At 31.9% G+C, this 17,606-nt stretch overlaps 1 protein-coding gene across 1 annotated transcript; it reads left to right on the top strand.

The window, feature by feature from the left end:
- The first annotated feature begins 8,407 nt into the window (after positions 1-8,407).
- LOC120423916 (uncharacterized) lies at positions 8,408-9,252 on the top strand. Its single transcript, XM_039587896.2, has 2 exons — positions 8,408-8,693; positions 8,750-9,252. Exons 1-2 carry the CDS (start codon positions 8,408-8,410, stop codon positions 9,232-9,234), a joined length of 771 nt encoding a protein of 256 aa, XP_039443830.2. The 3' UTR covers positions 9,235-9,252.
- The last annotated feature ends 8,354 nt before the right edge of the window (positions 9,253-17,606 follow it).

The raw sequence follows: 17,606 nt of genomic DNA on the forward strand, positions 1-17,606 counted from the left end.
GTAGGTCACCAATTTCCACCATGTTAGTCGTCAAATTTTTAAAGTTGCTATGGAAAAATGAGTTCAATATTAAATTAAATTGACTTGACGTCCAACAGCACCCTTCAAGCAATAATAAATAAATTTCTTCCCCTTCAAAATTATCACGATTAAATGACACCCCGATGCAAAACCCCCCATAAAGTGAAAGAAACATGAAAACATTTGCTCGACACCAGCAGCAACAACCTGGCGGGATCGGAGTATAAAAAATCCGGGGGCCGATCGGGGCCGATATTGTGGACGTTGAGAAGAAATATGACGCCAGATAAAATCGTCACCAAAAACGTCGCTCCGTGGCGTTTTCGGGGAAAGGTTTTGTCATTTTTTTTATTATTCTGTTTTGACTTCTGCAGCACGCTACCCTGCTGTTGTTGAGAATTTATCTTGCAAACAAGTTGCCAAATAATTTGCCTTTCATGATTACGTAAAGATTGATGCTTTTTGATGCAATTTTATAATACTAGAAAAAAATACCAAGTTTTTAAAAAATCCAACTTATTTCCTTAAACATTTTGTTTAAATTTCAAACTTAAAATTATCTCGATAATCTTGATCCTTCCCGAGAAGTTCTTTGGTGTTCCCCGACATGTCTGTCCCGATTCTCGGTAATCTTCATCACCGCGTGCCCGCGGTAGATGCTATCGCCAAAAGCCGCCCAGAATCGATCGCAAAACGTCAGTTTGGTTTTCTGAACAGCAAAAAACGAAAAAAGAATCTCCACTTCAATGCCAACATCTTTATCGGCCCAAGATCTCCGATTTTTTTTCCGGCAGCTGACCGATTCCAATCCGATTTTCTGGGACACTTTTTGTTCCTCGAAGGACCCCCCGAAATTCGATCGACGTGTGATGGTGTCTCGGGCAGGGGTTGCTTTCGTGGTTTCTTAACCCTTAGCAGTGGAAATGTTTTGCAAAATTTAGATAATGAATTGAATACAATATATTTAAAAATATTACGAAAAACGCGTAATTTTGAAATGCAGGGTGGCACCTCAAGTCGGGAAAAAGTCTGGAATTCGCCAAAATCCGCAAAAAAAATCGGGAAAAAGTCGGGAATTTGTGATTTTTTGTCAACAAGTCGGGAAAAGTCGGGAACTCCAAGCATGAAAATTATTTTCTTACTCTTGAATAATTTTGTCATATTTTGTACAATTTTCAAATTAAATTCACAAAATTTTTCTTCAGTAACTTATTTTAAAATTTAAGGTTCTTTTCACAATGTCAACCTATGTCAGAATGAAAAGACCATTTAATACATTGAAAATCCTGATAAATATTGATTGCATTTGATACAGATTTTCATAATATTGTTAATCAAACAAAATCAATTTTTAAAACAAATTTAACTTAAAACAGCAACAAAGTTAATTCGATTTTTTTCTATAGGCTTATCTTAAACTTTTTTTGTGAGTATGGTCAAATACTTTAGATTAAGCTAGATTTCTAGAATATTTTTTGACTAGGTCCTATAAAAATACCTTTTCAAAAAAAACTCTAGATTTTCAGTTTTCGAAAAACTTAAATATCGTATAAAATCCAATCGTTGTTCGTTCTGAATGAAAATAACGTTTTAAAAACATGAAAAAAATATTGAAAAAGAAAAAAAGTAAATAAATAAAAAAAAACTCAAGTTAATGCAAATATGTTTAAAGAATTTGTCCTTTCGAACATTTCGCATAAGGTAAGTTTGTAAAACATGGAATCTGATCAAACTGAATTTTTCATTGAAAAAAAAAATAATACAGTTTAATACTGACAACTGGATACATCAGAATTGATTTAAAAAAATCAATATCAAAATTTCAGGGTTGTTACGGACGACGTGGATCGCGCGGATTTGTTGGCGCGAATTTCGCGCGGATGGCAAATTTTATAAATAAAATAATTGACATAGATAGAATTACCTTCGAGCTATAAAGATAAACATTATCAAAAAATTACTATATTTGTTTTAAGTGCAAAAACTTCGATTTCGATTCTGAAACAAAATTGATGTTTTCTTCCGAAAATGTTTGTTTGAAATATCTTAATAAGAAACGTTGGCATAATCTTCATGAAAGGATTATTTTTGTTGATGATTTCTTTAATTTATTCTTACACTCAACTCATTGTTAACATCTGCTACCAGCACTGAATATTCAATTTCTTTTTCATATTTGAATGATTTTTTATGAACCTTATTTTTTTTTAATATAACATTTCTGAAATTTCTAAATTTAAATTTTGAAAATCTAAAATTAAAAACTCCAAAAATTCAGAAATTCAAAAATTAGAAAAAAAAATTAAATTCAGGTTAAAAAATAAAAAAAAATAAAATCAAAAATAATCAAAAGAACAAAATTTTATCAAATCTTAAATTCATAAATTCTCAAACTCTTAAAGTCTTTAATGTCACAATTTTTGAAGTCATATTTAAGGTTAAAGATTTAGAAATTTTGAGAAGAAATAAAAATATCGGAAATGAATTTTTTTCGGAGTGAAATTTTAGCGATGATTTTGGAATACAAACTGTATTTAAGTTCATATATTTTTAATTTTCAGACTTTCGATCTTTAAATTTTAGATTTTGTTTTATTTTTGAGCTTATATTTTGGAAGTAAAATTTTATTTATCAGATTTTTAAATATATTATTTTCTATTTTGTTAATATTGGTCAAAATTATTGTTTAAAAGTATATCTGGTTTGCAAAAGATTTTTTTTCATGACACTTTCCTTGGCCGTCTCCTGAGGTATTTTTTAGAAAGGATTTTTTTCCCTTCATTCTTTTGGAGCCTTTGAAAATAAAACGAGTTTGACTTTTTTTTATCAAAGACTTTCTGTATTAGTTTTTTTTCATTAAAAAATAAAATTTCTTGAATGTTGGTCGTAATTTAATTTTTTTAAGCAATTTCCTAGATATTTGTTTTAAATTCTTTGAAATTATGTTTTATGCACTCTTTGAATTTAAACAAAATAAAATTGAGAATCTTTAACTTTTGCCATTTCCAGTTGAAATGAAGTATCAAAAACTAAACATTTGCCAGTTAAAAAATTAACATTGAAATTATATTTTTTTTTATGTTTTCGGTTATTTTTCAAAGATTTTTATTTGTTGATTTTCTTCTCTGAATTAAAATAATGAGTACTTCAATTTTTTAAGTATTTTTCAGGAGTTTGTTGTTGAATTGCTTTTATGCAAAAATTGTAAATAGCTTGATTTTTTTAATTTGTTCATATTTTTTTCGAGGGTTCACATTAACTTTTTTTAAATTTTTTTTAATCATTATTTAGATAAGAAATGCCTATTTTTGAGTTTATGGAAAAGTCGGGAATTGGAAAATGGGATTTGAGTGGTTACCCTGGAAATGATATTTTGCTCCGAAAAATTATGTTTTTGGAATATTGCAGATTCAAAAAGTACATTAAATTTCCCATAAAACGACATATGTACCAATGGATATTCGAAAATTTTGTTTTAATTTAAAAAAAATGCTTGAATCTAGATTCACAAAAGTTAAAAAAAGGAAAAAATCAAAATTGCAACTCAAGGGTTAGAAAGTCCCTTCCAGCGAGATTGATTTATGCACCTGCGCAAGGCTCTTTCATAACCAACCATTGTGAGTGTTCTCGGCACAGAACAGATCGGCTGACTGACTTGAAAGAAGGTGGTTACGAGGCCAAATGGAAGCACTAAAAGGCGAGCCCAGATTGACATCGCGCACTGGTCTGCGGGTCGATCGCTATCGTGTTTTTTGGTTGTAAAATTGCATTGGGTTTGTGAGAGGAATTTTTTTTTTCTTTTTAATATCATAGTCTTTGTAATTTAGCTTAAAAAATAATGACCAAAATGTAACCCAAAAAATAAACATAAAGTATTATCAAAGTTTGCAAACAAACCCTATTTTTGAATGCATTCCAGAGTGCACTTCCATCAAGTCCTTGGGGGCAAAGAAACGTTTAGTGACACACACAACTTCAACTCGCACTTACATACGAAGGGCCGATTTATTCTCAAGTTTTATTGCTTGTTCATATTTCGCATCGGCAAAAAGTCCCTCAGGGTCGAAACTGAATGACGTTTTCTTCACGGTGCTGTGTCCTCGGGGACGATTATGACCATTTCGGCTCGGATAGCTCATAAACGAGCTGCGCGCCACCATTGACGGAATGACATTTCACTTGGGTCGTAAATCAGTTCGGACGTGGAAAATGAACGTAAAAAATAATAACTTGGATGGTTGTTTTGTGCAACGCAGTCAGTAGTGGCTGCTCAGGGTTTCAATTATCTCGTGGGTTTGTGAGGATCTGTTTGGCCGTGATGATTTATTGTAATTAGCAGCTTGCCGAATATGCGTGCTTGGAATGCATTTGAACGTTTCACAATATTTTTTTTTTAATATCATCATATCAACAGCCGGGAGCCGGGACCGTGGTGTAGAGGTAAGCGTGATTGCCTCTCACCCAGTCGGCCTGGGTTTGATCCCAGACGGTCCTGGTGGCATTTTTAGAGACGAGATTTGTCTGATCACGCCTTCCGTCGGACGGGAAGTGAATGTTGGCCCCGGACTAACCTAAAAAAAAAGGTTAGGTCGTTAGCTCAGTCCAGGTGTAGGAGTCGTCTCCCTGGGTCCTGTCTCGGTGGAGTTGCTGGTAGGCAGTTGGACTAACAATCCAAAGGTCGTCAGTTCGAATCCCGGGATGGATGGAAGCTAAGGTGTAAAAAGAGGTTTGCAATTGCCTCAACAATCAAGCCTTCGAACACCTAGTTTCGAGTAGGAATCTCGCAATCGAGAACGCCAAGGCAATGCTGTAGAGCGAATAATTTGATTTTTTGATTTTTGCCTTCCTCACTTTACTGAGGAAAGGCTATAAAATCACTCGAAAAATGAACTTCTTAATTCGACCTCGTAGACCTACCTTCACGTATACCTATCGACTCAGAATCAAATTCTGAGCAAATGTCTGTGCGTTTGTATGTCTGTAAGTCGGTGCACCGAAAAAAATGCACTCGATTATCTCCGGACTGGCTGAACCGATTTGGGCCGTTCTGGTCTCATTCGATCCGTCTTAGGGTCCCACAAGACATATTTTAACTAATAATATAATATAATATAATATTCAATGTTTGGCCCTTTTAAATTGTTAGTCTTGATTAAAAAAAATTCAAAAAATATTTTTTTCGAAAAGATCGGAAAATTTCAAGAATGTTTCATGTATTAACGTTGATAATCGGACCATTAGTTGCTGAGATATCGTCATTAGAAAATGGTGGGTTATTTTGGTGAGATTAAGAAAACTTCAATTTTCGTGTTTCTTTTTCTTAAAGCGGCTCTATCTCAGCAACCCGAGGTTCAATCTTCAATGTCTCTTAGACAATTTTATAGCAAACTTTTCAAAAAAATATTTTTAGAAATGGTCACTCATGGTCACTATTTCTAAAAATTGAAAAACTGCAAATATTTCGCTAAAATCAAACTTTATCAAAAAATCTGTAAAGTACTTTTCGATTGCAAATTCAATTTTGCATTAAAAAATAATGTCAAACTTGTTTTTGCATGAAACTTCGAACTTAACAAAATTTTAACTGAGGCAGTATCTTATCAATCAGTTGCCCGATCAACAAAGCCAAAAAAAGACAGTTGAAGGAAATTTGATCAGTTCTTTAAAAATATTTTATTTTCTGAGGGCATTTGATTCACGAAGCAATTTTGAGTTGCAAAAAGTTGAACATTTTTATTTGCCTATAAATTGAAATTAGCGAACATTTTAAAAAATTGTCCGAGTCAACTGAAAAGTTGATTTATCAATTTTCAATAATTTTGGTTTTGGCTATAATTTTTTTTTTCTTAAAAAATCACATATTTCTAACCCTCATTTCCAGTACCGTAAACCGGTGTGACTCTGATAGGTTTGAGATTTTTCCGCAAAATGAAAAGTACAAATTAAATACCTATGGAATGCTAAAGAATCATACTCACTGTGTTAGGGAAGTGTACTTCAAGAAGAAGTTTTCATAAAATTTTGAAAAGTTTAAAACGTTAGTTTACTATAATTCAGAAAATTTTGATGAAAACCTTTTTTAATATTTTCAAAGTGTCATGATTTTCTCAAAAAAAAATTAGTTTGAATCGGAAATCGGAATGCCTTTGCGGATTCATTGGACAATTTTCCACTAGGAAACGATAAATTTAATCTAATCTAATCTAATCTAATCTAACACAAACGTAGCCAGTCCGATGAAAGCATGCTGGAAAGTCTTGTGATTAGATGACGCCCCAAGCACTTTTCTTGTCAATATTAATAATTGCAGTACATCCGAGAACACCCGAAAATGTATCACAAAAATTAAAGCGGCCAGCCCTACTACGTTGTGTTTACCGCAGAGAGGATTCTGAGAACGGATCACATTTCAAAGAATCTACAGGGGAGGAAGGATGCGTGGACATACCGTACCAATCGCTCCGATTAATAATTGCATTGTTGTTGTGTAGGGTGTGTGAAGTGTAGCATTTAATATAATACATCATTTAAATTTTTTACAGTTCTCGAGTTTTTTTTTATTAGGTCCTATAAACATATGAAAGACAATAGTTTATCGGTCCTTTTCAAAAAAAACTCTGGAGTTTATCTTTTAACAATTTACCTTCATACCTTGCTGAAATCGTTCAGAATATATCAAAATTAAATAAGAGAGGACGGAAAGTTATAGATTATTTAAGATTATTTAAGATCGCAAAGACGTTTTGAATGTTTGATGAGAAAAACTGACATGGGGCGGGAGGAAGGGGGTCTATTTTGAAGAGGTTTTCGTTAGATAGACAAGCAATAAATAAAAATAGGAGGAAAAATTTGGAAAGAAATATTGAATTAATTGTTTGAAAAGGATACACCGCACAGCCTATGTTTACTTCCATCAGTGACATGGTTTGAGTTGGTTCTTTTTTCTTCCTTTTCACTTTTTTTTCTCCGTCCAGTCGCTCATTTCTTTCCTTTTCACTCAATTTTTTAGCAAACCAAAAAAAACGAGCGTAAAACTGACGGCGCTGACTGCCGGCCGAGCTTCTGTCAAAGCCCATGCAGCAGCTGCAAAACGAAACATTCCTCCCTGCGGGAATGACAAAAAGCGAGAAGTTGGCCCTCACGTTGCCAACGCACTTTGCTGCAGGCCAGGTACAAAATAAAAACAATGCCGGCCAATGGTTTCGAAAAAAAAGTTCTTTTCTGCATAAACTTGTTTTAAAATTATTAAACTCCAATCACCCGCGACGAAACGCGATTTTAGCTTTCTTTCGGACACTAAACCTCATCCAGAGGGTCACAAAAACGGCTTGAAATTACAAAAAAAAATACGGAGCATCAAAACACCGAACTAACACCTGGCAGTGCTGCCAACTCTCCTAGGAAACGATAAATTAAACATGAGAATTTTTTTTATTGTTTCGAAAAAATCCCCAATTTTGTAGTTATTTTCAGAAGAAATCTAATTCCATATAGAATGTGAAATTTTTTGAGTCGTGCTTCAAATTAAATTTGAAATGCAATATGAATTGAACAATTTATAAATAAAACAAGTTTTAAAGATTTTTAGACAAAATTTTGACTTTTACACAATTTCACTTAAAATTAATTTGTATTTTGATTGAAAAAAAAACATATGAACTTAGTTAACTGAATAAAAACGTCGATTTTTTATTTAAAACTATAGTAGCAACCTTAGTGATGGTACATTTGACGTAAATATAATAATATAACGCTTTTAATCTGATTTTTACAAGAAAAGCTATGACTATCAAAGTCACCCCGAAATTCAAAATAAGAATTTTCAACGCATAGATCTATTTTTTTAAACACCATTGACATTTTTCCAAAAATACTGCATGGATCTTTTGTACATGTTTTAGAACTGACAATCTAGTGACAAACCTTAAAAGTTGGAAAATACTTCAAAAATAAATTGAAATCTTATCAATGTCACCCTGATTAGCAGTATCAGATTTGGGTTCAACCTAAAGTCTGGCGCAAATGATGCAATTATTGATAAAATATAAAAAAAATCGAAAATAAATAACAACGAAATTAATTTTGTGTGATAAAAAATTCAATAGACAATTTTTTTAGGGGACAGTCGAGCAAGACGACCATATAGTAACATAAACGTTTGACTAAGGTACTAGTACGCTGAAAATGGAAACAAGCTTTTGAAAGCATATGCCTCAGACGAATATGTTCCATCGTAAACCAGTGCAAATTTCAATACATTTGTTATCGCGAGTGATTTCGCTTTATTCTATAAACGAGCCAAAACAAAGAATTGATAAGAAGGTTCTGCTTCTAGGAAGGTATCATTCTAGCCGTTTAGTTGCAACTGGCAATCAGTAATGTAAAGATGTTTCTGCCAGTCTTTGTTCTTTCGTTGATTCTTTTAATTCGGCCAAATGCTGCCAATTCTTTGTTAGGTAACGAATTTGAACGACTCCATGGATGTCAACAGTTCAACAGTCACTCGGGTTACTACAGCGCACATCCTTACTTTGACACGAGCCTGTTTAAAAATGTTCAAACCGATGACAAAGGAGTGACCCGTATGAGAATTGGTGTTTTGGGAGACAAACATGCAGCGATTAGATTTACATCCGTTTCGACCAACTCGGAAACGTCCATGACGGAAATTGGTGAGTGTTTTTTTTACGTTGAAGTGTTCAAGTTATTCTGAACTTTTAATTTCCAGCCTTGGCACACTACGACAACACTCGAACGGACATCCGAAAATTTCCTAGAACGATCCCAACGTCGATGAACCCAATCAATCTGGGAGCGTTTCACCTGCGGGATGTGATGAACATTTACAAGCCACTCATGATGACGGTAGCAATTCACCGCGGAGGTCGCGTCACCGTCACCAAGGACGGTGAAATTGTGCCCTTTTTGCAGTTTGACGACGCATCGTTCTCGTACAAGTACGTCGGATTCTGCAAGTGGGACGTTCCGGTGGTGTTCTTCTACGATTGTCCACTGCTGCTGGGAGGAAGTGATTCCGCGAAGGGGGTTCCGGCGACGGGTTGTTCAAGGGTTGAAAAATTTGCCATGAATTCTTGTTTGAAAGTGGTTGAATGCAGCGAGTGTAGTTTTAGGGATAATTGTTTTTCGAGGATTGGCAGAGTTGGTGAAAGGAGTGGCGATGCCGAGAGCAATGAAGAAATACAATGTTTTTAAAATGTTTAAAAGATTAAATTTCCTCCAATCCCTCAAATTGCAGTTGTCACCAACCGTTAAGAATGCATTCTCGGGCTTCCGTCTCGGAACTAGTTTGTGAATTCCCCCTCAGGGAAGGGACCAGCTCCCGATGGTGTCAGCAGATATAAGTTGTGCCTCTGCCAAACACAACCCACCAAGCCGGTCCTCCTATCATCCTGATGGATGCGAACAGATCCATTAAATAAATTCCATTCCCCCCAAAGATTTGCCTCGCAGGCTGGTTTGGTTGGTGCGAATAGTTGTCACTTTGCTGGGCGGTGGCTTTTGGGATCAACCAACGGGAGATCTCTCATAATCCATTAGTTTTGCATGGACAGACATCTCTATATCTGCGGCTGGAAGCTGGGCGGCTGACGCTCTCTCGGGGGACAGGAATTCAGCCACCAGGTGACTGAAGAGGTGTTGCGGGTCATAATTAATGCACTAACCAGCGGTAGCAGAATACCAACCTGGCCAAGTTAAGGGAGATACCTGTTTGAGCATCCTCTGAGTAATTACCACGAGAAATGTACAGCTACATGCAAATAATAATAAATTATAGCCACTATCTCGATCTCCTCGATGTCACGAGACGACCATCGTGGCTGGACGGCGAACGACGAGGCGGTTGATGATGATGATGCTGGGGTCCCAAGATGAGATGCAGCGAGAGAAAAAAAAAACAATATAAAGTGAGGAGGCAGCAAAAGCAATCATAATTTCTTTCCCGCCACTGCTTCACGCAATCTTTGGGCCTGTTCTCTGGGAAATCACTAACGTTGTTCAGCACTTTCAGGAAATTGAAACAAAAAACTCAACTCCTCACTCCTCCAAAGAACTCCTCCAGCACGACCTTCGTCTTCTTCGATAGCATCGAACGCAGTCCGATCGCACTCCCCGGCGTTGCTGACCTGTTTGCGAAGGCAGCTTCAAGATTCCAAGTGGCTTCTTGGGTGCCGATGAAAGTGATGAGTAAGACGGAAGCTCAATAGCCAACATGCAGCAGCAGCAGAGGAGATATTATTGATGGTTCGGTGTTCTTGCTGTGGCCACAACCAACAGGAGCAGCAGGAATGGCCACGTGATGACCGGGAGATGAAGGCACCTGTTAAATTGGCCCGTTCCTGGTCATCGCAGGCCAGACCAGAGCCACAACGAATGCGGAGACACGATGAGTGATGGGTTGAAAAATGACGACCGGTGAAGACCGCGTGATGAGTGGCCTGGTTTGTGGACGACGGAAGGGCAAAACTAGCTATTTGAATGTCATTTTTTATTCCAGGGGGAAGTTGAATGCTGTGCATCGTCTACTGGAAGGGAGTTGAACCCAACAATTTAAAAAGAAAATCAAATCTGTTTTATTTTGTGCGATAAAATCTATGAAAGACAAGAAAAGTATATCCATTTTTGTAATTTTTGTAATTTCTAGCATTGTTGTCATTAAGGTCACTTTAGTTATTTTTTTTTGTTTGTCGCTTTGGATTTTTTTTTGTCACTTTTGTAATTTTTTTGTCATTTTTGTCATTTTTGTCATTTTTGTCATTTTTGTCATTTTTGTCATTTTTGTCATTTTTGTCATTTTTGTCATTTTTGTCATTTTTGTCATTTTTGTCATTTTTGTCATTTTTGTCATTTTTGTCATTTTTGTCATTTTTGTCATTTTTGTCATTTTTGTCATTTTTGTCATTTTTGTCATTTTTGTCATTTTTGTCATTTTTGTCATTTTTGTCATTTTTGTCATTTTTGTCATTTTTGTCATTTTTGTCATTTTTGTCGTTTTTGCAAAGTAAGTTGGTTTTCTCAATTTTGTCGTTTTATCGTTTACATCGTTTATTTGTAGTTTTTTCCGTTTTTGTCGGTTTTTGTCGTGCAGATCACTTACCCAGTTTTTAGTTTTTAGTTTTTAGTTTTTAGTTTTTAGTTTTTAGTTTTTAGTTTTTAGTTTTTAGTTTTTAGTTTTTAGTTTTTAGTTTTTAGTTTTTAGTTTTTAGTTTTTAGTTTTTAGTTTTTAGTTTTTAGTTTTTAGTTTTTAGTTTTTAGTTTTTAGTTTTTAGTTTTTAGTTTTTAGTTTTTAGTTTTTAGTTTTTAGTTTTTAGTTTTTAGTTTTTAGTTTTTTGTTTTTAGTTTTTAGTTTTTAGTTTTTAGTTTTTAGTTTTTAGTTTTTAGTTTTTAGTTTTTAGTTTTTAGTTTTTAGTTTTTAGTTTTTAGTTTTTAGTTTTTAGTTTTTAGTTTTTAGTTTTTAGTTTTTAGTTTTTAGTTTTTAGTTTTTAGTTTTTAGTTTTTAGTTTTTAGTTTTTAGTTTTTAGTTTTTAGTTTTTAGTTTTTAGTTTTTAGTTTTTAGTTTTTAGTTTTTAGTTTTTAGTTTTTAGTTTTTAGTTTTTAGTTTTTAGTTTTTAGTTTTTAGTTTTTAGTTTTTAGTTTTTAGTTTTTAGTTTTTAGTTTTTAGTTTTTAGTTTTTAGTTTTTAGTTTTTAGTTTTTAGTTTTTAGTTTTTAGTTTTTAGTTTTTAGTTTTTAGTTTTTAGTTTTTAGTTTTTAGTTTTTAGTTTTTAGTTTTTAGTTTTTAGTTTTTAGTTTTTAGTTTTTAGTTTTTAGTTTTTAGTTTTTAGTTTTTAGTTTTTAGTTTTTAGTTTTTAGTTTTTAGTTTTTAGTTTTTAGTTTTTAGTTTTTAGTTTTTTAGTTTTTAGTTTTTAGTTTTTAGTTTTTAGTTTTTAGTTTTTAGTTTTTAGTTTTTAGTTTTTAGTTTTTAGTTTTTAGTTTTTAGTTTTTAGTTTTTAGTTTTTAGTTTTTAGTTTTTAGTTTTTAGTTTTTAGTTTTTTTTTAGTTTTTAGTTTTTAGTTTTTAGTTTTTAGTTTTTAGTTTTTAGTTTTAGTTTTTAGTTTTTAGTTTTTAGTTTTTAGTTTTTAGTTTTTAGTTTTTAGTTTTTAGTTTTTAGTTTTTAGTTTTTAGTTTTTAGTTTTTAGTTTTTAGTTTTTAGTTTTAGTTTTTAGTTTTTAGTTTTTAGTTTTTAGTTTTTAGTTTTTAGTTTTTAGTTTTTAGTTTTTAGTTTTTAGTTTTTAGTTTTTAGTTTTTAGTTTTTAGTTTTTAGTTTTTAGTTTTTAGTTTTTAGTTTTTAGTTTTTAGTTTTTAGTTTTTAGTTTTTAGTTTTTAGTTTTTAGTTTTTAGTTTTTAGTTTTTAGTTTTTAGTTTTAGTTTTTAGTTTTTAGTTTTTAGTTTTTAGTTTTTAGTTTTTAGTTTTTAGTTTTTAGTTTTTAGTTTTTAGTTTTTAGTTTTTAGTTTTTAGTTTTTAGTTTTAGTTTTTAGTTTTTAGTTTTTAGTTTTTAGTTTTTAGTTTTTAGTTTTTAGTTTTTAGTTTTTAGTTTTTAGTTTTTAGTTTTTAGTTTTTAGTTTTTAGTTTTTAGTTTTTAGTTTTTAGTTTTTAGTTTTTAGTTTTTAGTTTTAGTTTTTAGTTTTTAGTTTTTTAGTTTTTAGTTTTTAGTTTTTAGTTTTTAGTTTTTAGTTTTTAGTTTTTAGTTTTTAGTTTTTAGTTTTTAGTTTTTAGTTTTTAGTTTTTAGTTTTTAGTTTTTAGTTTTTAGTTTTTAGTTTTTAGTTTTTAGTTTTTAGTTTTTAGTTTTTAGTTTTTAGTTTTTAGTTTTTAGTTTTTAGTTTTTAGTTTTTAGTTTTTAGTTTTTAGTTTTTAGTTTTTAGTTTTTAGTTTTTAGTTTTTAGTTTTTAGTTTTTAGTTTTTAGTTTTTAGTTTTTAGTTTTTAGTTTTTAGTTTTTAGTTTTTAGTTTTAGTTTTTAGTTTTTAGTTTTTAGTTTTTAGTTTTTAGTTTTTTAGTTTTTAGTTTTTAGTTTTTAGTTTTTAGTTTTTAGTTTTTAGTTTTTAGTTTTTAGTTTTTAGTTTTTAGTTTTTAGTTTTTAGTTTTTAGTTTTTAGTTATTAGTTTTTAGTTTTAGTTTTAGTTTTTAGTTTTTAGTTTTTAGTTTTTAGTTTTTAGTTTTTAGTTTTTAGTTTTTAGTTTTTAGTTTTTAGTTTTTAGTTTTTAGTTTTTAGTTTTTAGTTTTTAGTTTTTAGTTTTTAGTTTTTAGTTTTTAGTTTTTAGTTTTTAGTTTTTAGTTTTTAGTTTTTAGTTTTTAGTTTTTAGTTTTTAGTTTTTAGTTTTTTGTTGAAACTTTTTCTGATGATGGGGTTCTCAACAACGCACTTCGCATTCCCGATGCATTGACGCGTCAACGACGATCAATTCATTCCAATCAATTCCCACGAATTAGTCATTCATTCAAATCACCAGTCGCCACCGTCGTCGTCGCGCCACCACAACTGATGAAATCTCTTTCCTCTCTTCCCAAGACCTCAACGAGTCAAGTATCCGACTGCTTCATCAAAAAGTAATTTCCTCGAATCAACAGAACAATTGACCACCACCAGAGGCTCGGGCTTGAGTGACTGATGAATCGCGTCAATCCGGGAATCCGGGACAACCACTTGAATGAGTTTCTTTTTTTTTCTCGAGTTTTTTTTTCTTTCGAGAATTGTTCCCAAGTCAGACACTTGCGTACGGTAGCGCTTTTTGGTTGGTTGATTTTAAGGTGCCATAAAATTTATTAAATTAATTGATCAACCCCGGGAGAAACCTTCTGATTGAGCACGCCGTAATCGGAATTACATAGATTCGAATTAGTGAATGAATAAAAGGAAAAGGGTTTAACGACTCTCGGTGAAGAACCCTTTTGCTGTTCCAAGAACATGAGGCTACCGACTTGAAATTTGGTGTCTGGAGATTGAGTCATCTAGGCGGACTCTCTAGTCAGACGGAGGAACATTCCAAACTGCTTGGGATTGACCAGGTCCATTAGGCCACGACTCCACGGTGACAGCGAAATTGACAGACCGCTCAAGGTCACCATGAACATGCACATTAGGAAAAAAAAGAGAGAGATTTAGGTTTTGCCTGGACAAGAGTTTCTATTTTATTCAACTACTAGGAACAAGGAATAAAGGTTGGAAGAAAGCGGCCTTCCTTTTTTTTTGAATTTTATTCAAATCATAAAACTCGTGCCAACCTTATGTTGGAGTACCCTGAGACAACCCTCTGGACAAGCAGCGGTCGACACGAACAAAGTTGGCCTGCCCGGGGCAAATTGCATGGTGGTAGGTCCTCAAGTTGGGTCGCATTCGAGGGTCTGGTCTAGAAATCGATATCGACAATTTGTCGTGCAGATCACTTACCCAAGTCACCCGTGTGAGTGTGTATCGATGGACATTGTGGCGGCGACTCGTCACGCCGGGAGACTACTTTGAGAGGGAGCAGTCCTTACTAGGCCACATTGTCAAGTCGTGAGTGGAGGCATGACGTTGAATTGGAGGTTTTGTTGTTTGGCTAGTATATTGAACTGTTGGATGATGTTGCACAGTGGTATAGTTTTGACCAACAATATCGATGCATTATTTCTTAAAAGATTTTGTGCTGAAAATACGATTTTACATCGAAAAATGAAGCTGAAAAATTTTTGCGACCAATATTTCGATTTTTTAATAAAATCAGTATTAATTCAAAAAATCATAACTCAGTCTTAAACTTTTTGATGTTCCCCATAACATATAAGAAAATTGCAAATCAAGTTTTAGTGACAAAATGTTAAATTAGAAATCACCATGTTTTTTAACCGTGTATCATTTTTTTTTTGTTCAGTGTAGTCCTTATACATGCCAAAAACTTTGCCGAAGACACCAAATCGATCAAAAACTTGCTTCAAAAGATACAGGTTTTCGAATTTTCATATATCATTTCAGCCAGATATAAAAAACAAAAAAATAAATTAAAGAAAGACCGTGTTCGTAGAGAATTGCTCAATATCTTTATTGATATATTCATTTAATATCAAAAATTGAAAAATCAAAACATTTTTTTTAATTGATCAAGATTGAACGAATGCAATAACTCAAATAATTGAAAATTCTGAACTTTTTTTTGAAGATATTGTTCTTTAGAATAATTCAAGAAATGTAGATCATTAAGTAAGAAAAATGTTGTACATGATAGTGAATTATGCAATGCAAAGTTTAAAGCAACATGGGAACATATTTCGTAATTACACAATATTCCAAAAATAAGGTGAAATTTCGTTTCAATAAAAGAAAATACAACGCAGATTAAGCTATTTTGATGTTTTATTAAATTTAACTTTGAGGACCTAAAAATAATAAAATAAAATAATAAGTTTTAAATAATTTTTTTTTTCTTATTTTTTGATATTCAAAAAAAAGTTGAAAGAAAATGTGATAAACATTTTGCAATATTGATAATTTTTAGGAATTATCAATAAAAAATGTTCGGAAAAATACGAAACTAGATTTATTTTTTCCTAAATTTTATAAATTGTTAAATATTTTTGACAACTTTAATTTTTTTATTTTTGAGAAACGAAACGGCCTGTTTACAGAATGGAAAATTTATACCTTTCCATACCAGTGCTAGAAAGTTCTACTTTTCAGCACTAAAATGGGTGCTGAAATGTGTAACTTTTCAACACTAGTATCGAAAAGATACATTTTTCAAAAAAAAAAGTTGTTTTGAACGGTGTTTTTACTAAACACATGAATGTTGACATTAAATTGCAAAACTTGTGTTTTTAGCACTCTCCGCATTTAACTCGGTAAACCTCGTTGGATAAATGTACAACTCGTGCAGAAAAAATCTTCGTTTTGCTACTTGTTGCATAAACTACTGTTATAACACTTTTTTGAACTAAAAAATGGTATTTGATGAAAGTCACTATTTCAAACTTCTCAAAGTGTCATGATTTTCTCAATGAACATAATTTTGAATCAGATAACGGGATGCATTTTCGGATTTATTGAACAATTTACCACTAAGAGAAGGTTAAATAAGCTTGCAAATAATAAAAAATTAAAAAATCTCCAGATTTATAACCAATTTTGACCAAATTTAAAGTAAAATGTTAAAAACTTGTGATTCGAGCTTCAAATTCAGTGTAAAATGCAATATAAATCTCTAGCTTTTATAAACAAAAATAATTTTAACAAATTTCAGAAAAAATCCGACTTTTTAACAATACTACCTAAAATATATATGTATTTTGTTTAAAAGCTTATAAACTTAGTTAACTAAATAACAACATTGTTTTTTTTTTTCTTAAAAACAATATCAGCTTCTTTATTGATGGTACATTCAACGTACAAATAAAGTTTTAACATATTAAATATGATTTTAACAAGATAAACTATGTCTATCAAATTATACCCGGAATTTATTATTTTTTAACGTTACTATTTTTCTAAACATTATTGAATTTTTTTTCCAATATAGTGCATGAACATTGTGTGACCTACCCCAGTACATGTTTTAAAACTAATTTTCTTGGGAAAAACCTTACCTGTTGGAAAATATTCCAAAAACAAATTGAAATCCTATGAAAGTCACCTGGTGTACGAAATCTAGATTTTTTAGTGTTGCCCAATCATTGTCTTTGTCATTGTTTTCTGATCATAAATGTTTAGAATTTTTGGTCTTTTCAATTAAAAATATTTAATTTTTTTAAAAAGATACTTCGATTTTTATCGATTTTGGTGACAAAAAAGGATTTTAAAAATAAACATTTTTTCAAAATTAAAGTTCACTGACCCCAAAATGTGTCTAGTTTTTTACTCTATTATCAAACGAATTTTGTGCTGTAAATAAAATGACTCAAATTTTCTTTCTAAAAATTCAATAGTTTTTTCTTGTTTTTGAAAACTTTTCAAGATTCAAGATTCAATCTTCTTTGTTTATAGGACCTTTCCAAATGAAATCTAGAATTAAATTTTGAGAGTTTCAGGGTTCGATTTTTTTTTACTTTATCGATTAAATGATAATAATGGGAGAAGTGCAGTGCTTTTGGGAACGCGCAGTCCTGTTTTTTCGCGATAATTTTCGTCGTAAATGATTGTAAAAATTTATTCCAACTGGCAGTGTTAGTATTAACTCATCATACTATCGATTTTATAAAGAGTAAAGCGTCATTTATTTACTATTTTTGAAATTTGCTCGGGTTATCTAAATTGTAAAAACAGTAAAAATATACTGATAAGTCCAGCCCATAGCACTACTGCTCGGCTGGCACGCGTACGATAAAAATAAACCATTTTAAATAATCAATTATCTATCTTTCCGCAGCCGGTTGCCTAAGATTTAAAATTTTCAACCGATAAACAAAATGCTCATGGTCACATCACTGCCACTCGTGAATCCTGACCTCATACCCATCTACTAACCCCCTCAAAACTCATGTGATACTTTGTCGGAGATGCAGTCGATTGGGCGGTCTCTATCACTCAAGTATCGGACTAACATTCCCATCCACTTCCCCG

Source organism: Culex pipiens, chromosome 2, assembly GCF_016801865.2.
Source record: "Culex pipiens pallens isolate TS chromosome 2, TS_CPP_V2, whole genome shotgun sequence".
NCBI lineage: Eukaryota > Metazoa > Arthropoda > Insecta > Diptera > Culicidae > Culex > Culex pipiens.

Bases quoted from the DNA above. Each gene is read 5' to 3' on its own strand.
- LOC120423916 (XM_039587896.2), top strand. From the start codon at position 8,408: ATGTTTCTGCCAGTCTTTGTTCTTTCGTTGATTCTTTTAATTCGGCCA. The intron at 8,694-8,749 runs GTGAGTGTTTTT...TTTAATTTCCAG, and splicing joins AACGTCCATGACGGAAATTG to CCTTGGCACACTACGACAAC.